This window comes from Pituophis catenifer, unplaced genomic scaffold (assembly GCF_029215685.1).
Source record: "Pituophis catenifer annectens isolate HBS135680 unplaced genomic scaffold, rPitCat1.0.hap2 SCAF_2, whole genome shotgun sequence".
NCBI lineage: Eukaryota > Metazoa > Chordata > Lepidosauria > Squamata > Colubridae > Pituophis > Pituophis catenifer.
In genome coordinates, this window is record NW_027256882.1 from 103,796,537 (window position 1) to 103,819,702 (window position 23,166).

General features: G+C 37.7%; 1 protein-coding gene across 1 annotated transcript in view; it reads left to right on the plus strand.

Moving 5' to 3' along the window:
* FSTL4 (follistatin like 4) overlaps positions 1-23,166 on the plus strand; it is a 447,062-nt gene that overhangs the window by 123,128 nt on the left and 300,768 nt on the right. Inside the window, exon 3 of the mRNA XM_070933914.1 lies at positions 22,640-22,888. Within this exon, the coding sequence (XP_070790015.1) occupies positions 22,640-22,888 (249 nt within the window). The remainder of the gene's footprint in view (positions 1-22,639; positions 22,889-23,166) is intronic.

Consider the following 23,166-nt stretch of genomic DNA (forward strand, 5'->3'; position numbering starts at 1 on the left):
GAGAGAGAGAGAGGGAGAGAGGGGGGGGAGAGAAGTAAATGGTGTATAAGTATAAATTTTTTTAAAAATTAAATTTTTAAAAAATAAACTTTCTTGATTTTTTATGTATATTCGTTGTTTTTAACAGTCGCTTGGTCGACTATCGTTGTGAGCCGCCCTGAGTCCTTGGAGATAGGGCAGCATACAAATTTTATAAAATAAATAAATAAAATAAATAGGTGACAAATTAGATTTAAACTCCCCCCAAATATCACTGAACAATGATTAGCAGATCAAAGGAGTTTTATTGTCAGAAATAAATTATTCAGGGATGCAAAATTGGAAGAGATTCAGAAAAATTGTAAAAAATGAAAAACCCCAAAATAATAGTAGAATAGTAGAAGAAGCTCAGATAGCAATAATTGCACATAGAAAGGAAAAAGCTTTAATTGTGGTTGAAAAAGAGAAATTATAGATAATTAATATAGCAATATTATGGAATAGTAGACAAAAAAATTGGAGGTCACAAGGTATCAAAATTGAAGTTGTAAGATTATGATATAAAGTGGCCATGGTAGTTCCAGTGATTATTGAGACACTGAGTGCCCTATCAAAACTTCTTGAATGGCAATTTCCATCTGTCAGTTGCAAAAGGCCAAACTGTTTGGTCATGCACATGCTGTATATTATACCAACACATTGCAACTTCCTAGGTTGGGAAGAACTTGATTCACATGAATACCTGCTAAAGAACTGGCAGCTGTGATTTTTATTATTGTAAATATAATAAACATCAGGAGCAATATTTGAACACCACTGTCATTGACAAAATTACCATCAGTCAATTGCAGAAGGCAGCTTTATTTAGAACAATACCTTTAACAACATCAAAGAACATCTCCCTATCCAAAATTCTTGGGAAAAATTCAATAGGTAAATAAAAAGGCTAAATCAAGTCTAAACATCTGGCTGGCTGTGCATGAACTATAAAAATAATAAACCACCTCACCTGGAGCAGTCTGTATTCTTAGTCTATCTTAATATTCTTAGGTGTTTGGTTAGGACTTGAATTATTGAATTTCCATGCATCTTAATCTGGGAATCTAACTGTGGACTATCCTCACATGCTAATAATAAAAAAATATGTGGGCACATGACACTTTTTGCACTGTCCAATAGATCCTATTATGTAAAATGCAGTATCATATAGCTTTATATATGTGAAGGATGGATTCCTCTAGATAACTTAGACCCGGGGGGAGGGGGGGTGGGAATCACATAAGATGCAATTTATGCCCCTGAATAAAATATGCTTTAGTTTTTGGATTAAAAAATACGAAGTTTGGGAAGAAACTCTGCTGTTGGAACAGTAAACATTATGAAAATTTCCCTTAGATAAATTACAAAAAAATTAGAATTTATTATATAGGTGTCTCCATATTATTTTTATATACTACCTTTCTGCCCCATTTAAGAAAATGATTTGCTATCTCAAAACATAATAAAAGAAGGAAAACTGATATGAAAATATAATGCTTAGAAAGATTCTGGCACAATCAAGAGCTGTGGAGAAAAAATCCAGTGTTTAAAAGATACGGCTACAAAACGGTTAAACCAGTGTCATTGAAAGAGAGCTCAACTCTTATTATTGGGAAGCATAAGAGGCACGTGTGCACCTTATCAGATACTTGGCATATTAAATCCTAGGAACAGGAAAACAAACTCCTGTGATTAGAAAACAGTATGTGAATCAGCCCAGCAAGACCTGAAACAAATGATTGAAGCAGAGCTTCTCCATCAGGAGAGCTGATCTCTATTCTCTTGAGCTTAGCACTCGATCAGCTGCCAGAGCCAGATGAATATATAAAGGAATGAATGAAAAGTGAGGACAATAAATGTTCTGTTTCATTAACACAAATGAAATAAAAAAGACTCTTTTGCTCCTTTTTTAATAGTGTCAAAAGGAAAATAGGTAAAGAAGTCCCATTGATGGTTGCATAGATTTTCTCTCTTCATGAATTCCCATGAGCCTTATCATTTTTAGCAGGGGATTAGAGTGGGCAGTGTCTTGGGAACTGTCTCAGTGGTGGGATTCAAATTTTTTTTACTACCGGTTCTGTGGGCATGGCTTGGTGGGCATGGCTTGGCTTGGTGGGCGTGGCTTGGCTTGGTGGGCATGGCAGGGGAAGGTTACTGCAAAATCTCCATTTCTTCCTGATCAGCTGGGACTCGGGAGGCAGAGAATAGATGGGGGTGGGGCCAGTGAGAGATGGTATTTACTGGTTCTCCGAACTACTCAAAATTTCTGCTACCGGTTCTCCAGAACTGATCAGAACCTGCTGAATACCACCTCTGAACTGTCTGGACAAGCCCACACACTTTCCTTGAGAATGTTTTTGGAAGTGGTTTGCTTTTGCATCTTTTCTAGTGTTGAGATGGGACTAGAACTCATAGTGACTCATTTTCTAGTCTAGTGCCTTTAACTCTACACCAAGTTGGCTGTTCCTCTTTAGCACCAGAACTGCACGATTTTATCACCTTTAATAGTCATTGTCACTTGTGAACAGTTGATCAAATTCAATAGGAGGAAATTGAGCACATGCTGAAAAAGGAAATGAAAAGGAGAGATCTTACAAGACACGTGTGATTTATAAAATTATGGGATAAGTCAGAATTTTAAAGGAAAAACTACACAGCATTTCTCAGTGCGCTCTGCAGTTTAACATCTAGGAAAAAGATGGGGAGGAGAAAGCAGCTGTGACTTCTACTTTCCTGGTCCTGTATTAGCCAAAAGTGAGAGAATCTAAAATCTAAAACTAGTGAAGGCACAGATCTTTAACATGAATACTAGAAGCTGCTAAAATTCATGTAATAACCAATAAATCACAGCATTATATGATTTCATTAGAACCAGCAGTGATTAGTTTTAGTAAAATACTTTTTTTTTTGGAAAACTTTATTGAGTTTTTTAAAAAAGAAAAAAAACATAAATATATTAACATTGTGCAGTGTTTTAACTATATACAGAAATAATATTCTGGTGATAATTTCGAATTACTTTTTACCATTATTTAGTAAAATACATTTTTATCATCATCATCACACTTTGTCTTTATTCAGAATAATACATAACATTACACAAACCCAAAACAAACTCCAGCCCTGCAAAATAGGGCACTATTATAAGAACTACACTTCAGAAAGCAAGCAGAATTTAGGGGAAATGATTTTACAAAGATGAATATAAACCTGTGTGTAAAGTGGTCTGAAGTGGGATTTTTTTTCTTTTCTCTCCTTACTAATTAATGTTATTATTCCAGCTCAGAATAATGGTAAAGGATGATCAGATTTCTTCTAGAATATATGTGTTATATGTAAGAATCAATGAGCCCTCAAAATATTGAATTTGTGTTCGAGGAAGGAAATCTATGTGAGCAATGAAGTTAAATTGATACAATATAGGTGGTAATTAATTAAAGGTAGGTCTTGTTGACTGAGCTAATAAAACTATATCTGATCATTTCTACCAGCATCCAGATTAAATGATTTTGTTAACAAACTTTATTATCACACCACCAATGTTGTGCTATCTGCTCAGGACGCTAACAGTGAAGCAAATGAACTATTGATCTCACACATTTTTAGAGTAGCCCTTAGTGTATAAGTACCCACTGAAATTGTCAAAGGGTAAAATATACCTGAAAAATAAGAGAAAAGAAAGGATGTCTTGGGGTTAAGAATGAAAGCCAGGGGCTATGGAAAGAGGTAATGAAAGATATAAAATAGAACAAGTCAAGCTTTGAACAATCAGCTGCAGAGATATCATATCATGCTTTTAGAAACATTTAGCTCTAACAGTTTAATTCCTGATTTTACTATGATCTATATATCCTGCTGCACAGCCAGATTTTTATATATGGGTAATCTCCATTTTTGTGATAAGGAGAAAAATAAATTGCATATATTAAATAATATGCTAACTTAATTGACTCACTGAGTGGCTGACTAAGCTTTAAATTTATATATTTGGTAGTCAGTTAAGTTCTGAAAAGACTTTATCAGAAAAGTCAGTCAGTTGTAATTTCTCTATCCTGCCAAGTAAGTCAATAATAATAGAGTTCTTCTTTTTGGATTTAACTTAATTCCTCTTTAGGGACTGAAGTCAGAAATGGGGTTCCTCTTGTAGGACTTTTAGTGAGCAGCTTAGTTGTTGACCTGCCTCCTATCAGTAAACCTTATTAAGTTATTACATTTACCTTCATTGTGTAAATAATCCCAATTGCTTCTTTCTGTTCTATTTGCATTGAAAATCATAGAAACTACATGGATCATTTTGCGAGTCAATCTGGGTTCTTCCCTTGGGCTTTAGAGGAGAATTATTCTGCCCAAGGACTGTAGAAATTAACTTTATAATGCAACTCTGTACATACTTAGCCCATAATACTGAGCAGCCATATATAGGTACAATATGCTCTGGTAGATTGCATTCCTGTATGTATTACAGTTGATATCCAATTCCACATAACAGAAGGGAAATGATTACTTTCCTTCCCTGTGTTTGCGCTATTGTATTTGTTTTGTAAGTTCTAATAAGCTGTAACTAATACCCAATGAAAATAACAAAATAATACATGAAGTATATTAGGAACTCTTTTGGACTCAGTTGGTTTGAGCATTTAAAATTATTCCCTGGGCATTAAGGATAGGCAAAAAATATTTTGTGGGGCCCTTGTGCTCTCTGGGCTTGGATGTTTTCTTGCAGATATTTCATTACCAAACTAGGTAGCATCATCAAGGCTAGCAAATATTCTTTTTTATCAGTAAAATAAATAATAACACCCTAGTTCTCATTTTAATAGGAATGATTCTAATTTGACCAACCCAAACTATTAAAAGGAAACAATTATTCTTCATTGTCCATGCTTTCTTAAATTTTTGCATTAATACTCCAAGTGTCAACTGTCTGACTAGCGGACATAAAAGAAGTAAACACTCTCAGTAACTTTGAATTCCCCAAAATAAAACTTTATTAGATAACCATTTTGACACTGAAGAATTAAAACCAGCTCTGGTTTTCCCCCGCAAAGGTTTGCTTAGTTAAACAATAGCTTCCCTTTCTCCCCACCCCTGGGTGTTCGCATTGGCCAATTATGAGACATCCTTTTGTTATGGGAAAAATCCACCTCCTTCTCAGGCACCTGCAGTCATGACCTTGATGGTTTCCAGGCTCTCATGGTTTGTGCACAAAACCTCAGCATTCCATTTCACCCTTCCTTCCCCCCCAGTTCAATGGCAAGTTGAATAACATTAAGATTCAAAAGGAGCACCACTGCAGCTAGAATTGCATATGCACAATTTTGGAAAGAGAAAGAAGTACCATCGGGCCAGATGATTATTAACAAAATTTTGTGGTCTGCAGAATGTGATAGACTAACATATATTCTTAAAGATAGACATGAATCAATATTTAATCAAAGCTGGGATAAATGGTATAAATGGATAGAAGTAAAAATGATATGAGGTAGATGTTAGGAAAGCATATAGCACAGATTTGTAAATAGTAAGCTAAATATATATAAGGTGATATTAGATACAAGAAGACTAATAAGTACAAGATGAAATATGATAAATTTAATTGAAGCTATAGTATGATGATATGTAATGTTACTTAGGAACTGTATATATATATGGGGGTTGAATCAACCTCAAATGTATGTACGTAATTTTGTTTTGTTATTGTCTTCTTTCTGTCTTTTGTTTTTATTTTGTAATAATTTAAAAAAAAAAAAAGATTCAAAAGGAGCCAAGCAGTTCAATCTTGACACTGAGAGGAGACTCTGAAAGAAAATCATATACAAATTAAACAATTGATTAAAGATATCTCACAAATTCAAGAGATATTTGTTTTTAAAAAATCATTTTCTTCTACAGGGTTTTGTGAGCTAATACTAAATACAACAGTTCCCTATTAGCTGCTTTGGATTTCACTAAGGTTGCTTTCCAGGTAGCAGAAAGCAATACTTTTGAGTGACACCTCAATAAATACTGAATCTGTAATCAAGAATTTCCTTAGCTATGTTTACTGTATTGGAGAGATTCTTAGCCAAGTTAAAAGATTTGCAGTTACTCCTACTATAATTCTGGGATGCTGGACATAAATTATTCCACTTGCAAATTCCATCTCACAATGTTGAAGTGACTTAATTTACTGGTTCTGATTTTTTAAAAATTTTAATATACCTATTAATAATGCTGGCACTAGCAATAATAAATCTTCACCTGGATATCTACAAAAGATATGACTTGAAATTAATGAAAATTGCTTGCAAAATATTTTCCTGTTAAGCAAATGAAGTTCTTGTTTGCAGAATTTGAAATTAATGCTATGAAAGAAACTGTCTTACAATTTCTGTAAATTTAGGAAACAAGCAGGCACATTTCTGTGAGGGGAACTGCAAGGAGATGAAGCCAATTCAATCAACCTGCTAAGGCACCTGATGGACCCAGTGTGGTTTCAGAAGGTGCTTGGAGTTTTCTAAAACTCTATTACATAGTTTGGCAGAGGCTCTTGTTGCAGTTTGTGCCTATGCAGATTCGGTGTGCATGGATCTCATAGAGCTTCATGGTTCACCAAGGGGCTCAGAAAGATGAAGCGATGTAAAAGATGCTTAGAGAGCCACTGGAGGAATACAAAGAGTGAAGCTGAGTGAACACAGATAAGAGCCTACATTGACCTCAACCTTGTGGCAATAAGAGCAGCAAAGCATAATTACGCCCTTATTGTAGGTAGCCAACTTGCAGTCCTGTTTTGTGTAACTAGGAGTCTCCTGGGTAAGAAGCAACTGGGGAATATTTGTAGGGTTGCTGTGAGGAATATTTTTGACATCTATCAGATAAAGTCACTCAACTTTCCTCAGAGTTGGAACCTGGCTGGTCAAATCTATTGGAGGTGACAGAGAAACATCTGAGCCTAGTTATCTGGGAAGAGTTCAAGCTAGCTGTTTTTGAGCAAGTGGATAGGCTGTTGGGGCTATGAGTTCCAATGCTCCTAGACTCATGGTTCCTGCTCAGGAAGTAGGTGGCAGATATGCTTGGGGGTTGGAGGCATTGCACAGATTTGTCTCATACTGTATGCCAATTGCACCCTTTCCTGGACCAGAGAACTTACACATGGTCACTCATGATGTCATCTCCCATCTGGATTATTGCAATGCATTCTACATGGGGCTGCTCTTGGAGACCACCTGGAAACTTCAACTGGTTCAGAATGCAGGAACATGCACAGTAAGGGGAGGGCCCTAGCTTTGCCCATGTAACATTTCTGTTGCATGAGATGCATTGGTTTCCAGTTTGCAAGTGCAATTCAAGATGCTGGTCATCCCTTTAAAACCCTATATGGGTCAAGGTGTCTGCAGGAACATCTTTTCCTAAGGACTTCTATCTATCCTACCAGGTCATAGAATTGGACATGCTTCTAATCCTCCTTCTCTTAAATATTATCTGATGAGAGATAGGAAGCCAGCCTTTTCCATGGTAGCCCCTGCCCTATGGAACATCTTGCCCCCTGAAGTTCGGCAGGCTTCCATCCTTTAAGCCTTCAATAAGATTTGGGTTTTTTCCTCCAAATGTTGGGAGAAGATTGTATGAACACACATTAGAACTGATGGATGCCAGGGTTTGTTGTTTTTAATGTTTTATTCAGTTGAGCTTTATAGAGTTTTTAAATGATCTTATATGTTTTTTTTAAACTGGGTGCCACCCAGAATTGCTTTAAAGATAGGAGGCTGCATAAAATGTTAAAAAAAATAAATAAATCAGAAAGGGATTAAAAATTAAGATGCCATCATATAATGCCATTATGGTTTATCTATAACTGAAGTACTGTGTCTAGCTCTGGTCCCTGTATTTGAAAAAGAATTTTATCAGAGCTGTGAAAATACAGAAGACAACAACCAAAAAGACCAGGACACACTAACATCCTCCATATGTGCAAAGATTTTACTGAGGTTGTAAAATCATACATGACATGAAGAAAGTTGACAGTATTAGGACCAGGCATAAGCAGTGAACCTGACCGAAAGCGTAGTTTTAATAGACAAATGTCAGACAGTACATAATTAATTTATACTAACATTCATTGCCACAAGATACAGTATGATGATGGCCACTGACCTAGATGGCTTTAAAAGGGGTATTAAATAAATTCTAGTCCTATTAAATCTGTTAAAGAGGATAGGCTTGTTGTGGGCTGGACAATTCACTGTTACCATGGGTTGAGGACAGTATACCTCCAAATATCAGTTCAGTTTTCTCCACAGTATGAGAGAATATGTCACGGTTTTCTGCTTATGAAGATCTCAGAGATATTTCAAGAGGTTGTCTTCCAGATATATTTAGAAAATAAAAATGGCAGGTGGCACTTTATTTTGAAGCTGTGTTCAGAAAAGAGAAAAAAGTAGACCACATATTGGAAGTCTGGCAGAATGCTAGTGGGTGAGATGAAAGTAGAGAGTGTGTATGTGTATTGAACCCTTGATATTACCTGAAATACTTTTGATATTTTACTTATGCCTATGCTGCAATTTTGAAGTCAGGGTAGATTTTTCTGAGGTTCACCTGTTTGCCCTCTATAAAAAGATATTGTGTCCTCTGAGAAGGTCCGTATATGATTTATATTTGGGTCTCACACTTTACCCTTGCCTTGTATTCAGTTTCTTGGCTGAGTTATTTGTCTTTGAGGCTCAACCATTTGCCTGCTGAGAATTAGGGCTTTTCTCTTTTTATTCTGTTTGGTTGTTGTGAGCCCATCTGGATCATCATGTGAGATAGGCATCCATATAGGTTCTGTGAATAAACAAACTATGGAATCTACCAGAGAACAATGCTTCTGCAGTTTGGAATTCAGATATTACTTTTATTTATTTTATTTTTTATTTTAGTTCTTAAGATTTTTTTTTTTTTAGTTTTAGCATGTGTGTGTGTGTAAGTGTGAAATGTATGGTTTATGTCAGTATCAGTTATCATGATGGCTATATTATAAATGATAATTTTCTTTTAACATTGTAGATGTACCCATTGGTTCAAAAACTTTGGAAATTCTTGATCTAGGCAGTGCAGAGAAACACATATGCATTTTTGTGTACAATCCTCAAATTTCTGAGCATAGATAGATAGATAGATAGATAGATAGATAGATAGATAGATAGATAGATCTTTGAGTTCAAAGACAATACACTGTTGTGCAGCTCATCTGTGGACAGTTTTAGTCTGGAAGCAAAAAGGCTAGCACAGTGGAGGAACTGGAAGTAATTGTTCTGATAACTATGGGTATCCTTCTATGATGCCACTCATGGTTTTTTTGTCAGTTTTTGTCAGTGCCTGCTTCAAATCCAGTGGATACTTTGAAGTACACAGTTTGCCAGGGGGTTCTGTCAGCAGCCACAGCTTCTACCATCTTTTTCTGGATTTCACAGTGGCATAGGATTTCCTTCACAGTGTCTTTTTTAGTGTTTACATGGACAATCTCAAGTTCTCTTCCCAGTCTCGAGTATATCTGGAAGTAACTGGCAAGGCATAAAGTGGCCACCTACTGCATCTGGGCTCTGACATTCAGGGACTCAATGCTGATAGATTTCATGCAATCCAGGACATCCATGTTGGAGACATGGTCCTGCCAACAAAATGCCAAGGATGGAACAGAGAGGGCACATGTGACATTTCTCCAGTTGTTTGATGTGTCATCAGTACAGAGTCCAGGACTCAAAGCCATGCAGGAGAGAAGGGTTAACCACAGCTCTGTAGGTTTTCAGTTTTGTGTAGATACAGATGTTGTTTGCAGTTACCCTAGAATCTGTCTGGCCTTCTGATCCTGAACTCTGTTTCTTGGTCCAAAATCCCATTGCTCAAGAGGATACATCACAAGTATTTGAAACTGTTTATATTTGTCAGCTGGGTGTCATCAATAATGATGTTTGGTTCTACAAGGATGGTATTTGGCATGGGTTGGTAAAGTACTTCAGTCTTGTTCAGGCTAATAGTCAGGCCAAAGAGCATAGCAGCATCTGAGAATTTGTTAAGCATCAACTGTAGATCATTATCTTTGTGTGTCAGGATGCACAGTCATCAGGAAAGAAGGTTTCTTGAATGTCTATATGGAGGCACTTTATCTGTGCATTCAAGTAGCAAAGGTCAAACAAAGAGAAGTCCAATCAGTATCTGATGTACGTTCCCTTCTTCAGAGCCTGAACAGCATATGACAAGATGTAAGCAAAAAACAGATTGAATGGGACTGCTCCACCCCACTGGAAATGGCAAATGCAGCTTTGATGTATCACCATTGTAAAGGTCCTGTCCTGTCATTCCATTGTGCAGTAGGTGAATCATCTTCACAAATTTCCTGGGGCATTCATAATGTCCCAGGATGGTCCAGAGAGCCTCCCGGTGTACAATGTCAAACCCATTTGTCAGGTCAAGGAAGATAGAGTAAAGAGGTTTGTCCTGCTTTATGTACTTTTCCTTGATTTGTCCCTTGGCAGATACCACGTCTGCTGTACTCCACTCTGGATGAAAGTCACACTGCTCCTCTGGGAAGTTCCTTTCTGAGACAATGACAAGTCTGTTCAGAAGAATGCAGGCAAAAATCTTGCCTACAATGGACAGCAGTGAAATATCCCTATAGTTTCCATAATCTGATTTGTTTCCCTTATTTTTATAGAGAGCCATAGTGGGGAGAACCATTAAAGAAGTCACCGAGCATCTCCTCTGTGACCCACATGTCTTCTAAGATACTTTGGAATGCCTGAATCAAAGCATTGGGTCTAGTGCTTTATAAATATCAGCAAGAATGGCATCCTGCCCTGTTGCTTTGAACTCATCTGCAATATTGCTTTCTTGATCTCATCAGTAGAGGGAGGCAAGTCTAGGATATCCAAAACTTACAGCTGAGTAATATGCTCTATGACACCAAGGTCAACTCTGCATGGCCTATAGTTTGAAAAAGTGTTAAGCCCAGAAGTTTTTCAGTCTTTCCTGGTCTTTGATGAGATTTGCCCCATCAGGTAACAGCAAGGGAGAGAGCATCCTAATTTAGAAGGACCTTAATCTATCTTTATGGCACCAAAGAAGTCTTTGATAGCATGCATGACAGCATAGTGCTCTATCTGCTCAACATTCTCTGATGTCATTTGTCTTGTATTACTTGCAATTCTGCCTGTACTTTAGACTGCAGGTATTAAACTTGTTCTTTAAGACAGTATGGATCATTTTGCCAGTCTGTATAGGACTTGCTCTTGGCCCAGCGAATTGCTGAATGTTCTTCTGGCTTTCATTAAATCAGCCTTGGGGCATCTGAGTTTTCAGTCCAAGTATAGTTGTTTGCAGACTGCATGATGGTATCTTTAAACAGCATCCACTTTTCAGAACAGTGGAAAACTAGATATGTTTTTCATTAAATATATCTTGAAAATGTTGGCCCAGGCTTTCATTGTGCCAATGGTGAATGATATTCTGAGAGTCTTTGACTGCTTGCAGTACATGCAGGTTGATGACCAATTGGACCAGCCTGTAATCAGACCAGCAATCAGCTGGGTGATGGAGACATCTCTAAGGTGGTGCTGATGTAGTATGACATAATCAAGTAGATGCCAATGTTTGTACCTGGAATGCATCTACCGTGTTTCCCCCAAAATAAGATCCTGACTTACATTTTTTTTAATCCTGAAATAAGCGCTTGGCCTTATTGCCATGAGCTCAAAATTGCCATGATTGGGCTTATTATCAAAGGGTATCTTATTTTGGGGAAAACAGGGTATGTTGTTTTTTACTTGTTTGCAAGCCTGATAATTGTATTTGTAATGCACAGGTTGTGCTCAGTACATTTGCCCAGAAGCAGAGATCATTACTGTTTTAGTCTGCCTACCCCATGTTTCCCAAAAACTTCATTCCAGTTATTGCTGTCTGTCCCCACCCCAATGTCAACTTTCAACAATGAGCATATAACCATCGGTTCAAACAGTTTGAAAATTGGTGATCTAGGCAGTCCGTATATCTCTCTAAGCATTTGTGTGTATCGTCCTCAGATTTGTGAGCATAATCCTATAAATTATAGCTGAAAGGTTCTTAGTTCCTCATATACCTTGTCATGTAATGTACCCTGGTTCTAAATATCTGTTCCCCTATTTCAATTCCCAGACTATTCTTAAATTGTAAACAAAGCAGATAACATTCTATTGTTCCCCTCTGAGATTCCTATTATCACTTTCCTGTATAATTTAGAGAGTGCCCATCTCACTTATGGAGGGACATGTTGCTATCCTTTTCTGTATCCGATGTAGGTAATATGCCTGAAAAATGCATGTGACTTCCAGATTTCCTCACCACCTGAAAGACTAGGCTGTAGTTGTTAAACTAAAATCCTGTTGAGGTATATAGAAGTGCAATATCATTGAATATGGAATGGTGGCTAATACTTTGTAAATTTGCATAGTATAAAGCAAGAACTGCATTTGGGATGGATGTATTCTCCTTCTAAATTGGTATGTTATTGTTGCAAAGAAGAGTCATCCTGGATTTTTTTTTTTTTTGTACCATTTGTATCATAATTATGATGTATTAGCATGATTTGCCTCTAATGTTAGACCTGAGGCACTTCTCAGAAATTATGTCTTTCTTTTCCTATGGCAGTGACAAAAAGGCATACTTCGGTTTGCTCCTTGAAAAGAAGCAAGTTAAATTTGCATATGACTAAATTTATAGTGCTCCGAAGCATCATTTTACCTGTGGATCAATTGTAAATATGCATTGCAAAGGAAATGGGAGAAGAAAGCTCCCTTGTTAGAATCACTGGTTTGTTATCCTTATAAGCAAAGTAAATTATACACGCTGAATACAATGGAGACATGCAAGATATTTAAATTTACTTTATCAGTAATTACTCTTTACAAGTAATTAATATGTAATGCATGCATGAGAAGCTTTCCTGCAATTAATGATATAATGCACGCTGGTTTAGAGAAGATTGGTGTTCCCAGTTGCCTTCTCTTCACCTTTTCAGGAAGGATACATCAGCCCTGTTCTTACTGAAAATATATTTTCAAATGGGAGCTTTCCACTCTTCATTTCTAAGAACAATGTGGCCTCCCTCCAGTTTTATTGGCAAGACTCTCACCATTCTTTATGTTAGATTAGCCGCTTAGTTAATATTTGAATAAAACTTTGGGGGATGCTTTTCCTAACTGATGTTGGTGCTGTCTTTTTAATTCCTTTTCATGATGGCTATCAAGAGGCTTCTGTGTTAGTTTTTACTCAGTACAGATGTGTAAATCTTATCTATCTCTTGGATAATCAAATGAAGTACATTTCTGAAGCAGTGCCTGCAAAGCAGCCTTCTAACCAATTGTTCAGGTTTTTTTTTTTTTAAAAAAAATAGTCACTGGAGCATATAAATTTATTTATTTAATTTATATGCTGCTCATCTCACCAAAGAAATCTGTTATTTCTAGATTTAACAAATGGAGTTTTGCTAATGTAGGCATCTTAGATATATGAAGTTGTGCTATTAGGGAAATGAATCATCAGAAACTAAGCATATTCTTTATGTTCCTATAGAAAGCAATTAGAACAAATTATGGCTTTCATTTGGGTTGGCTCATGACAATTGAACTTATGCAAAACTTACTTGTTACTGAAATCTAGATATACTTAACAATATTTAATTGTACTTGATGAGGGAGGCAAAAGTTCCTTCCTATAATATGACAGAGAAGCTCCTATCTAGGGCCATACTTCCTAAATTTAATTAGTGTTAAAAAGTGGCTTGTTTTGTAAGATGATCCATTTTTAACCCTAGAAAATTGCTTTCCTTATGACTAATAAATTAAACAAATTATATCTTTTTCATACACTGTGATGGGCTCATAAATCCTCCAAGCAGTTAGCTACTAGTTCCACTTGATTACCTTTTCCATTACTGTTTTTTATAATCCTTGCAGGAGTGGGAAAGTCATTCGGTTTTAATAACAAGAGAGAAAAATTGATGAGAGGCTTGTTTAATTAGTGAACGACATCCTGGATTTTTTTCATTGTCTCAGAAGCTGAGAAGTGAACTGATAGACAGATCATTTTTGTGCTTTGGCTGATAAGCCTACTCATCTCTTTTTAGGTATTCAAGTGTACTTCAGGAAGCACTGTGGCTTTAAAGGGATGCATTCTGCTATAAACAGGCATCACCTGGGACAGCAGGGCTTCTGAGACACTTTACTTAATAGAATAGAAGACTGAGGTCAAAAGTTAGTTGAGAGCTATTGCTCACCACTTCATTAATTAAGAATGCTTTTGAAAATCCTCTTCTGAAGCTTCTTCTAACCAGACCTCCCTGTTGTGAGACATAGCTAAAATAATTCTTATTGCCCGAATAACATCTCAAATCCAAAGCTATTTTTTTATATATAGATATATCACGAGATACATATCTCTGAATTTGTTCTGTGTCTGAATAGCTGTTCAGTCCTAGTCTTGTTTCAGAAGAAAGAAGAAAAACTAGAAGATCCCATGACTTGAACATGCTTATATCTAAGGCCACAATGGTGGCCCAAAGAGACACCCAGGTGATTTCCTCCCATCATCCTTTCCTTCTCTGGGATTTATTTTCCTGCTTAAAATCTCAACACTTTAGTAACTACTAAATGGGCATCAGTAACACATATTTACACTAAATTTATGTTCTGTTTTATGCTGATCTGTTGAAGAAACACCATAAGTACCCAACTCATTTCCACTCCTTGTCAGTATGAATACAGAAGTGGTTGAGGGATAGCTAGAATTGTAATAAGCCTAAGAGAAGCAAGTAGAAAGCAGTTAGCTAAACACTGACGGAGGTTGACATCAGATAAGAGAAGTAAATTCTAAGATAGCTTGGAAAAAACAAACAATATATTATTTGAAGTCTCCAAATTCTCATTTTCTCATTTATTAGATTTTGTCTCACCTTTATTTTTGGTCAGTTCAAGGCATCATACATATCTGAAATTCCTGCTGATTTTCCACACAACAAGAATGTGGTAGGTGGGCTAAGAGAGAGTAACTGGGCCAAAGTCATTCAGTTGGTTTTCATGCCTAAGCGAGAACCAGAACTCAGTCTCCTGGTTTCTAAATGAATACACCAAACTGACTTTCCAAAATCTCTCTAAATCATTGGTCCCAGGTAGCAGCTGAAAGTAAAAGTACTTAACTCCAAATAGAACTATGGTTGGTACCACTTGCATGAGGATAGCAAATGTTTCCTCTAGAACAGAGGTCAGGGACCACTAAATTCATAATTTTAAATTCCGTGGACCACTAATATGATCTGCCTAATGACCAGCTGGGTGGGCGTGCCTAGGTGGTCATGTGACTGGGTGGGCATGGCCAACTCAATGTCACTCACATCAAGGGGCACCTCACCAGCTTCTACTCGCCCCTCCCACCCACTCCTCTCTTGCTCACCCGGGCTCCTTAGGATCCCAACAGGAAGCAGTTGTTGAAGCTAAGCAGCCATCATGAGAAAGGGTTTTCAAAACAGCTGACTCAGTTCAAATTGGATCTGACCGAGAAGGAGGCTCAGCAGAAGCACCTCACTGAGGACTATGAGCATAGGCTTTCCAAGCAGAGGGAAGATCTGCAGGAGTGCAAGGCCACGTACCGGCGCCTGGAGGCTCAGCGGGTTAAGATGGTCAGCCAGTTCCAGACCATGATGCAGTCCCACTAGAACAAGGCCCTCTGGCTCTTTGCCACCAGCAGCACTTCCCTCCAGCCTTCGGCCCAAGCCCCACACCAGGAGGCTGAAGCAGACCCCAAGTCAGAATTTCTGTCCCCCTCCGACCCCCACAAAAAGGCCCCAAAGGAGGAGACTCTCTGCAGCAACTCAAGCATTCATTGCACATATCTGGTAGTTTGAGGACCACTGATTTAGTGCAATATAAAAAATGCAAATAATTTTTCTGTGGACCACCAACATTTTCTCGCAGATCACCAGTGGTCCATGGATCACCAGTTGGTGACCGCTGCTCTAAAGTATGTTACTTTGAGTTTATTCCTAACAGCAAAATATGTGGATCACAAATGATTAAGTTAGGCTTGCTGCCTGCGTGCTAACAAAGTTCCAGAAGTATGGATTTCTGTAGAGACATCATATCCATCAGCCCCTTGTGGAATTACTACAATGATGCTCAGAACAAGAACACTCTGGATTAGGGTTGGGTGGCAGGAAAGGTTTAGGGAAACTTTTGGCTGTCGTCTTGTAATAGTTTAAAATAGTGTTTCTCAACCTTAGCAATTTTAAGATGTGTGGAGTTCAGCTCCCAGAATTCCCCAGAATGCTAGTTTGAGAACTGATGTTAGAACTGAGCTGAAGCTTCTTGGATGAGAAATGAAACAATTTCAAAGTAAAAAACCCAGAAGTCCAGATGCCTTTTGGAAAAAGCACCTTGATGCAATAAACAGACTAGTGCTTTATTGAAGTTAGTTTACTGCCAAACATTTTTTGCCCATAGTCTACTTCATCTAACTAATACTTTAATGGATATTTCTAGTCCCTGACTAGAGAAATGTAAAGGATACCATTATTTCTTCATTATTGTTTAAATGATGAACATGATGTAACTATGCAAATTTCTCCACAGTAATAAAAAGTTATTTCTGGACAGTCCCATAACAAACACTTAATTCTGGGGATTAGAAAAGATTTGGAAATCTTCCAACACTCCAGCTTCTTATCTTTCTTTAACTCTCATCACCTGCAGGTGCTGTTTTTGAATGTCGTAGGTGAGTTTGACATTTTTTGACATGGGAAAAATGCAGAAAGTTTATGCAAAATGTTCAAATGTGGATATTTTCACCTGCATTTTCAAGGTTTCTGGGCAAGCAAGGCCTCTTTGAAAAGAATGGAAAGGATGAGATGGACTAAAGTTCCTACCAAAGCATTTGTTTACTGGAGGATTATATTATAGTTCAGATATTTTGCAATATGGACTGGCATCTTTTTTTTTGGTCTTCTATTCTATCATTAATTTTCAGCATGTTGATACATATTAATATGGAATTGGGATTAGATTAGCAATGCTACATTTGTTTTCCAACTAGCCAGTTTGGTGAGTTCAAGTCCCTCTTTAAAGCCATGAAAATCAGCTGGGTGATTTTGAGCCAGTCACACACTCTCAGCCCAATTCACCTCTCAAGATTGTTGTGGGGAAAATAGTAGGAGGAAGATGTGTTGGATAGGTTTGCTGCCTTGCGTTATTTGTAAAAATAATAAAGGTGGGATTCAAATAAATAAATAAAGTATAGGCAGTCCCTGATTCACAACCATTTATTTAGTGACTGTTTGAAGTTAGAATGTCACTGAAAAAAGTGACTTATGACTGTTTTTCACACAACTGTTGCACCCTGTGGTCATATGATCAGAATTTGGAAGCTTGGGAATTGGCATGTATTTATGATGGTTGCAATGTCCAGGGATCATGTTATCACTTTTTGCAACCTTCTGACGAGCAAAGTCAATGGGGAAGGTGGATTCACTTAATAACCATGTTACTAACTTAACAACTGAAGTGATTCATTTAACAACTGTGGCAAGAAAGGTAGTTAAATGGTTTGAAATTCACTTAACAACTGTCTTGCTTAACAACATATATTTTGGGCTCAATTGTATCTGTAAATTGAGGGCTACCTATAGATTTTAGGTAGACCTTTGCTGTTAAGTTGTAGCTTCTTTTAAAAGTTACACCCTAAAGGTTAGCTCCCTAATCTGTTGCTTAATTCATTTCTTTCATTAAGCAATGACATTCATTGCTTGTCATTAAGCAATGACCAAAATATTTTGATGAATCATACAATTCCTCCTGCACACATATTTTTGGGAGGCTTATGGAGAGATTTGGCAAGCAGCCTTGTCTCATCCTTCCCTCTCCAGGAAAATAGTTTAGAGCTTTGCAAAGTCTATATTAGTCCAGAAATCAGCTTGAATGCATGTGCTGATTCTTTATGTTTTTTAAAAAAATCTTCAGAATAAATTTTCAATTTTTTAAAAATGTAATAATGAATTTGATGATTAATGCTGTGCTCATTTTCTTCTGAAGGGCTTCTGTATTCAGCACTGAACAATGCGTTTAGGCATTGTATATCCTGTAATTGGAAGTGACCTTGGCAAGTCAGATTGTATATAGGTTACTATTAGCATTTCCATGAATATTGTTTCAGGGGCACATTTAACAATTACTAAAGTGAATAAAGGATATTCAGATATGCCACTTAGGGACTGTAATTTTCATGCCACTTGGACACTTTGACCTTCTAGTTTATTATGATTCAGGAAAAATGTCAATACTCCTCAGCTTCTCCAAGCCCTGTGGAATTTTAATGAGTTATTGAGTGAAACAGTTAAGCCTCCAATACCAGGTACCTTTCCTTTCAGTCCACAGTGGTGAAAATAAAGGTTTAACTACACTTGTCAGAATATATATATATATATATATATATATATATATATATATATATATATATATATATATATATATATATATATATATATATGTTTTCTCAGGTTTTCGCGGGTGTTTGTATGTAGGTCTTTGGTTATTCGGGTCTTCTCCCACGTAAAATTGGAAGTGTCTTGGCGACGTTTCGACGAAGTCTCATTCGTCATCTTCAGGCTGGTGTTCTCGGCTTCGTGCTTCCAGGAGCAATGTGAGATCGCAGCTGTCTCTTCCTTTTAACTGCTAGTGGGGGTGTGAGCTGATTGGGTGGGAACTTGGCTGTGCTCTGATTGGATGGGGGGTTGGTTGTGCTCTGATTGGCTGGGGGTGTGTTCTGTTTGGGTGGGGGCTTGGTTGTGCTCAGCTTAGTCTGAGTTGCAGGGGGATTTGAGCTGGTGAGCTGCGTTGTTGTTGTTTGGCTTCGTGTTTGTGGCCGTGCAAGCTCTTCATGGTGGGTGTCAGTCTGCTTCATGTATGGATTGGAGGGGTTTAAAGTGGCTAATGATGCAGCTGCGGTCTGGCTTCTGGTCCTTGGTCGTGGCTCATTATCAGTGTGGGTTTGAGTCTGCTTTCTGTGTGGATGTGTGGTGGTGACATCCTGTGTGGCTCTCGTGAGTGTGGGTCTGGTGTCATTCGTCGTGTTAGGGACTCGTTTGTCAATAAGGGCGGGTTTCCAAATGGCTGGTAGGCGGGAGGTATCGTCTCGTTTGTTCATGCTGTGTGGGCGTTTTTCTATCTCGATGGCTTCTCTGATTATTCTGTTGTTAAAGTGTTCAGTTTTGGCGATAGTTCTGGTCTTTTTAAAGTCAATATCATGTCCTGTGGCTTTAAGGTGTTGGACCAGGGAAGAAGTTGGTTCCTCTTTTCTGACTGAGTTCTTGTGTTCTTCTATGCGTGCACTTATTCGTCTGTTGGTTTGTCCGATGTATGTGGTGGGGCAGGCAGTGCATGGGATTTCATATACTCCTTGATTTTCTAACTCAATTTTGTCTTTGGGGTTCCTTAGGATGGTGGATATTTTTCGGTTTGTGCAGAATGCTGTCTTGATGTTATGTTTGTGGAGGATTTTGCTTATTCTGTCTGTGGTGCCTTTTATGTATGGGAGGAGGGCTTTGCCGTTTTCTTGTTCTCTGTCTTGGATTTTAGTGGGGGTTTCTTTTTGGATTAGGTTGGTGATTTTATTTCTTTGGAATCCATTGGATGTTAGTACGTTAGTGAGAGTGTGTAGTTCGGTTTTTAGGTGTTGTTCGTCAGCTAAGCGTTTTGTTCTGGAAATGAGTGTCTTGGCTACAGAGTTGATCTGGGCAGGGTGGTGGTGTGAGAGTGCGTGCAGATAGCGGTTTGTGTGTGTTTTCTTCCGGTAGATAGTGTGTCCTAGGGAGCCATTGGATTTCCTGTAGACTAAGACATCCAGGAAGGGAAGTTGGTTGTTCGCTTCTGTTTCCATACAGTTCACCTCCCGCCTACCAGCCATTTGGAAACCCGCCCTTATTGACAAACGAGTCCCTAACACGACGAATGACACCAGACCCACACTCACGAGAGCCACACAGGATGTCACCACCACACATCCACACAGAAAGCAGACTCAAACCCACACTGATAATGAGCCACGACCAAGGACCAGAAGCCAGACCGCAGCTGCATCATTAGCCACTTTAAACCCCTCCAATCCATACATGAAGCAGACTGACACCCACCATGAAGAGCTTGCACGGCCACAAACACGAAGCCAAACAACAACAACGCAGCTCACCAGCTCAAATCCCCCTGCAACTCAGACTAAGCTGAGCACAACCAAGCCCCCACCCAAACAGAACACACCCCCAGCCAATCAGAGCACAACCAACCCCCCATCCAATCAGAGCACAGCCAAGTTCCCACCCAATCAGCTCACACCCCCACTAGCAGTTAAAAGGAAGAGACAGCTGCGATCTCACATTGCTCCTGGAAGCACGAAGCCGAGAACACCAGCCTGAAGATGACGAATGAGACTTCGTCGAAACGTCACCAAGACACTTCCAATTTTACGTGGGAGAAGACCCGAATAACTAAAGACCTACATATATATATATATATATATATATATATATATATATATATATGTATGTATGTATGTATGTATTCATTTTTAAACATATGAAGCGATTGATTTATGTCATTTGATATATCAAATCAATATGGGCTTCAGTTAAATTGGAATCTCTGTCTTCTATACTGAAGCTTTTTGAAACAATGACAACGAGAAGCTGCAAGAGAGTTAAAGCAAACAATATACTGAAAATCAACCATTGTTTTGATTGTTTTTTACATCATCCTTTGTGATGTTCTAACTAATGCTTATTATAATTAGCAGTATACAATAATCTAATTGTCAGAAATTATGCTAATGATTGGAGACTGACAATGTCAGTCAACTCAGTTGTATATTTAAAAATAAGGCTGTTCAAGAACAACCCAACAGCTTTGTCAGATTCTTATTTTAAAATATTGATTTGGGGAGTGTTTTACCCCAATTCATTCCATCTGCATGAGCATTATTTATGAACTCTGTACATCCACTGCTCATAATATGCTACAAAAATACATAATTGCTATAATAAAACATATTCTGGCATTCAAAGTTCTAATCTTACAAGCCGAATACCCTCTTTACCAGTCAGCGTTTCCGACGTTGATCTGGAATGGCTGAAAATGAATTTCAACCAAATTTGGCTAAACAGTTACAATCTGCTTCCAGACCTTTTAGTTTGACAGAAAAAGTTGCTGAAATCGACTTCTGATTGTGTCAGGCGGTCCTTCCATGTTCCTTCCATGATAGATATTTGAATGCCTTCTCAGGGCTTGATTATAGCAAGTATTGTTGCAAGATAGCATTATTTAGCCATTTGCTTAACATTTTCTGCAATAACTGCTGTAAATTGTTTGCTCCTTAAAAAGACTTGCAATGTGCTATTATGGATTCATCTTTGAAAAAAAAAAAGTCCCACTTCTAAACTGAATGAACAAAAGATAATCTTTACTGTATATGCTAGCGTTGCAACTTTAAATATCCATAGGCTTATGGGTTTGTGTTTTGCTAATTCATTATTGATGACAATGAAAAAAATAGTAACTTATGTTGGAAAAGGGATACAAAAATACCAGGCTAATGGCCTGCCATTATTAATAAGAATAACATAAAATAACAGATTAAATAACATGGTAGGTTGCATAACATGCTTAAAAAATACTATATTTATTTATTTATTTATTTTATTTTATTTTATTTTATTTTATTTTATTTTATTTTATTTTATTTTATTTTATTTTATTTTATTTTATTTCTATACCGCCCTTCTCCCGAAGGACTCAGGGCGGTGTACAGCCTGATTAAAAGCACAAAGACAGACAAAATTTAAAAATAATTAAAATTATTAAATAATAGGCTCAATTATAAAACCCCCAAATTTAAAATCCCATATTTAAAAACCAATTAAAATCTTTACATTGATAGCCCGGCCTGGCGGAACAACAAGGTTTTGAGGGCACAGCGAAATACACGGAGATCAGAGATCTTACGAATTTCTTTGGGCAGTTCATTCCAAAGGGCAGGGGCTCCCACAGAGAAGGCCCTCCCCCTGGGTGTCGCCAGCCGACATAATTTGGCTGATGGCACCCTGAGGAGACCCTCTCTGTTGGAGCGGACTGGCCGGTGGGAGGCTACTGGTGGCAGAAGATGGTCTCGAAGATATCCAGGTCCAATGCCATGGAGCGCTTTAAAGGTGGTAACCAACACCTTGAATCGCCTTGAATCGCACCCGGAAGACCACTGGGAGCCAGTACAGCTCGCGCAGGAGGGGTATTATTATTATTATCTAAAATCTGATGATGTGGAATCTTTTCAAAAAGCCTCTTCTGTTATTTCACCGTTCAGTTCTCCCATTAAAGGTCTTTTATACCTTCAATGGGAGACCTGTACCTTATATATTAATATATACCGTATCCATGGATGCCACACTGTGGAACATGTCTTAATTCAATATACCTTCGTTGACATAAATTCATCGATGCCTGTTGGATATATTGTAAAGCTCAGTTACCGTAAAAGAAAAGTTACCTCCAGTGATTCTGCTCGATTATTCATGCTGGGAATTTTTTCTCTTCTTTTTCAGTGCTTTATGGGCAAGATGGGCTCCATGCGTCATGTGAAAAAAAGTATTGTGGGCGGGGAAGTCAATGTCTTGTGAACAAAGAGACTAATCAACCTGAATGTAGATGCATAGATGATTGCAAGCCCAGTTACATGCCAGTGTGTGGATCAGATGGCAAATTCTATGAAAATCATTGTGAACTGCATCGAGCTTCATGCTTGCAAAAGAAGAAAATTTATATTATTCACAACAAAGACTGTTTCTTCAAAGGTAAGGAGCTTTTCTGTTTAGAAAATTTCTGCCATTTTTCTGTGGCATACGGTGCATGATTCCATTAAGCCCAAAGGCTGAAAAGAAAGATATTAATCCAGTGTTCTAATTCTAAAGTGTTAGAATTAGTAGTTAATTAACTTGCATATATTGTGTAGTAATAATATTAATAACCAGCAGTGTTTTTTAAATTATTTTTCTATAAAGTACTGAAGAAAAGCAGAAGAGAAGCAGTGTAATCAATTCTTATACATATACATTTATATATATATATATAT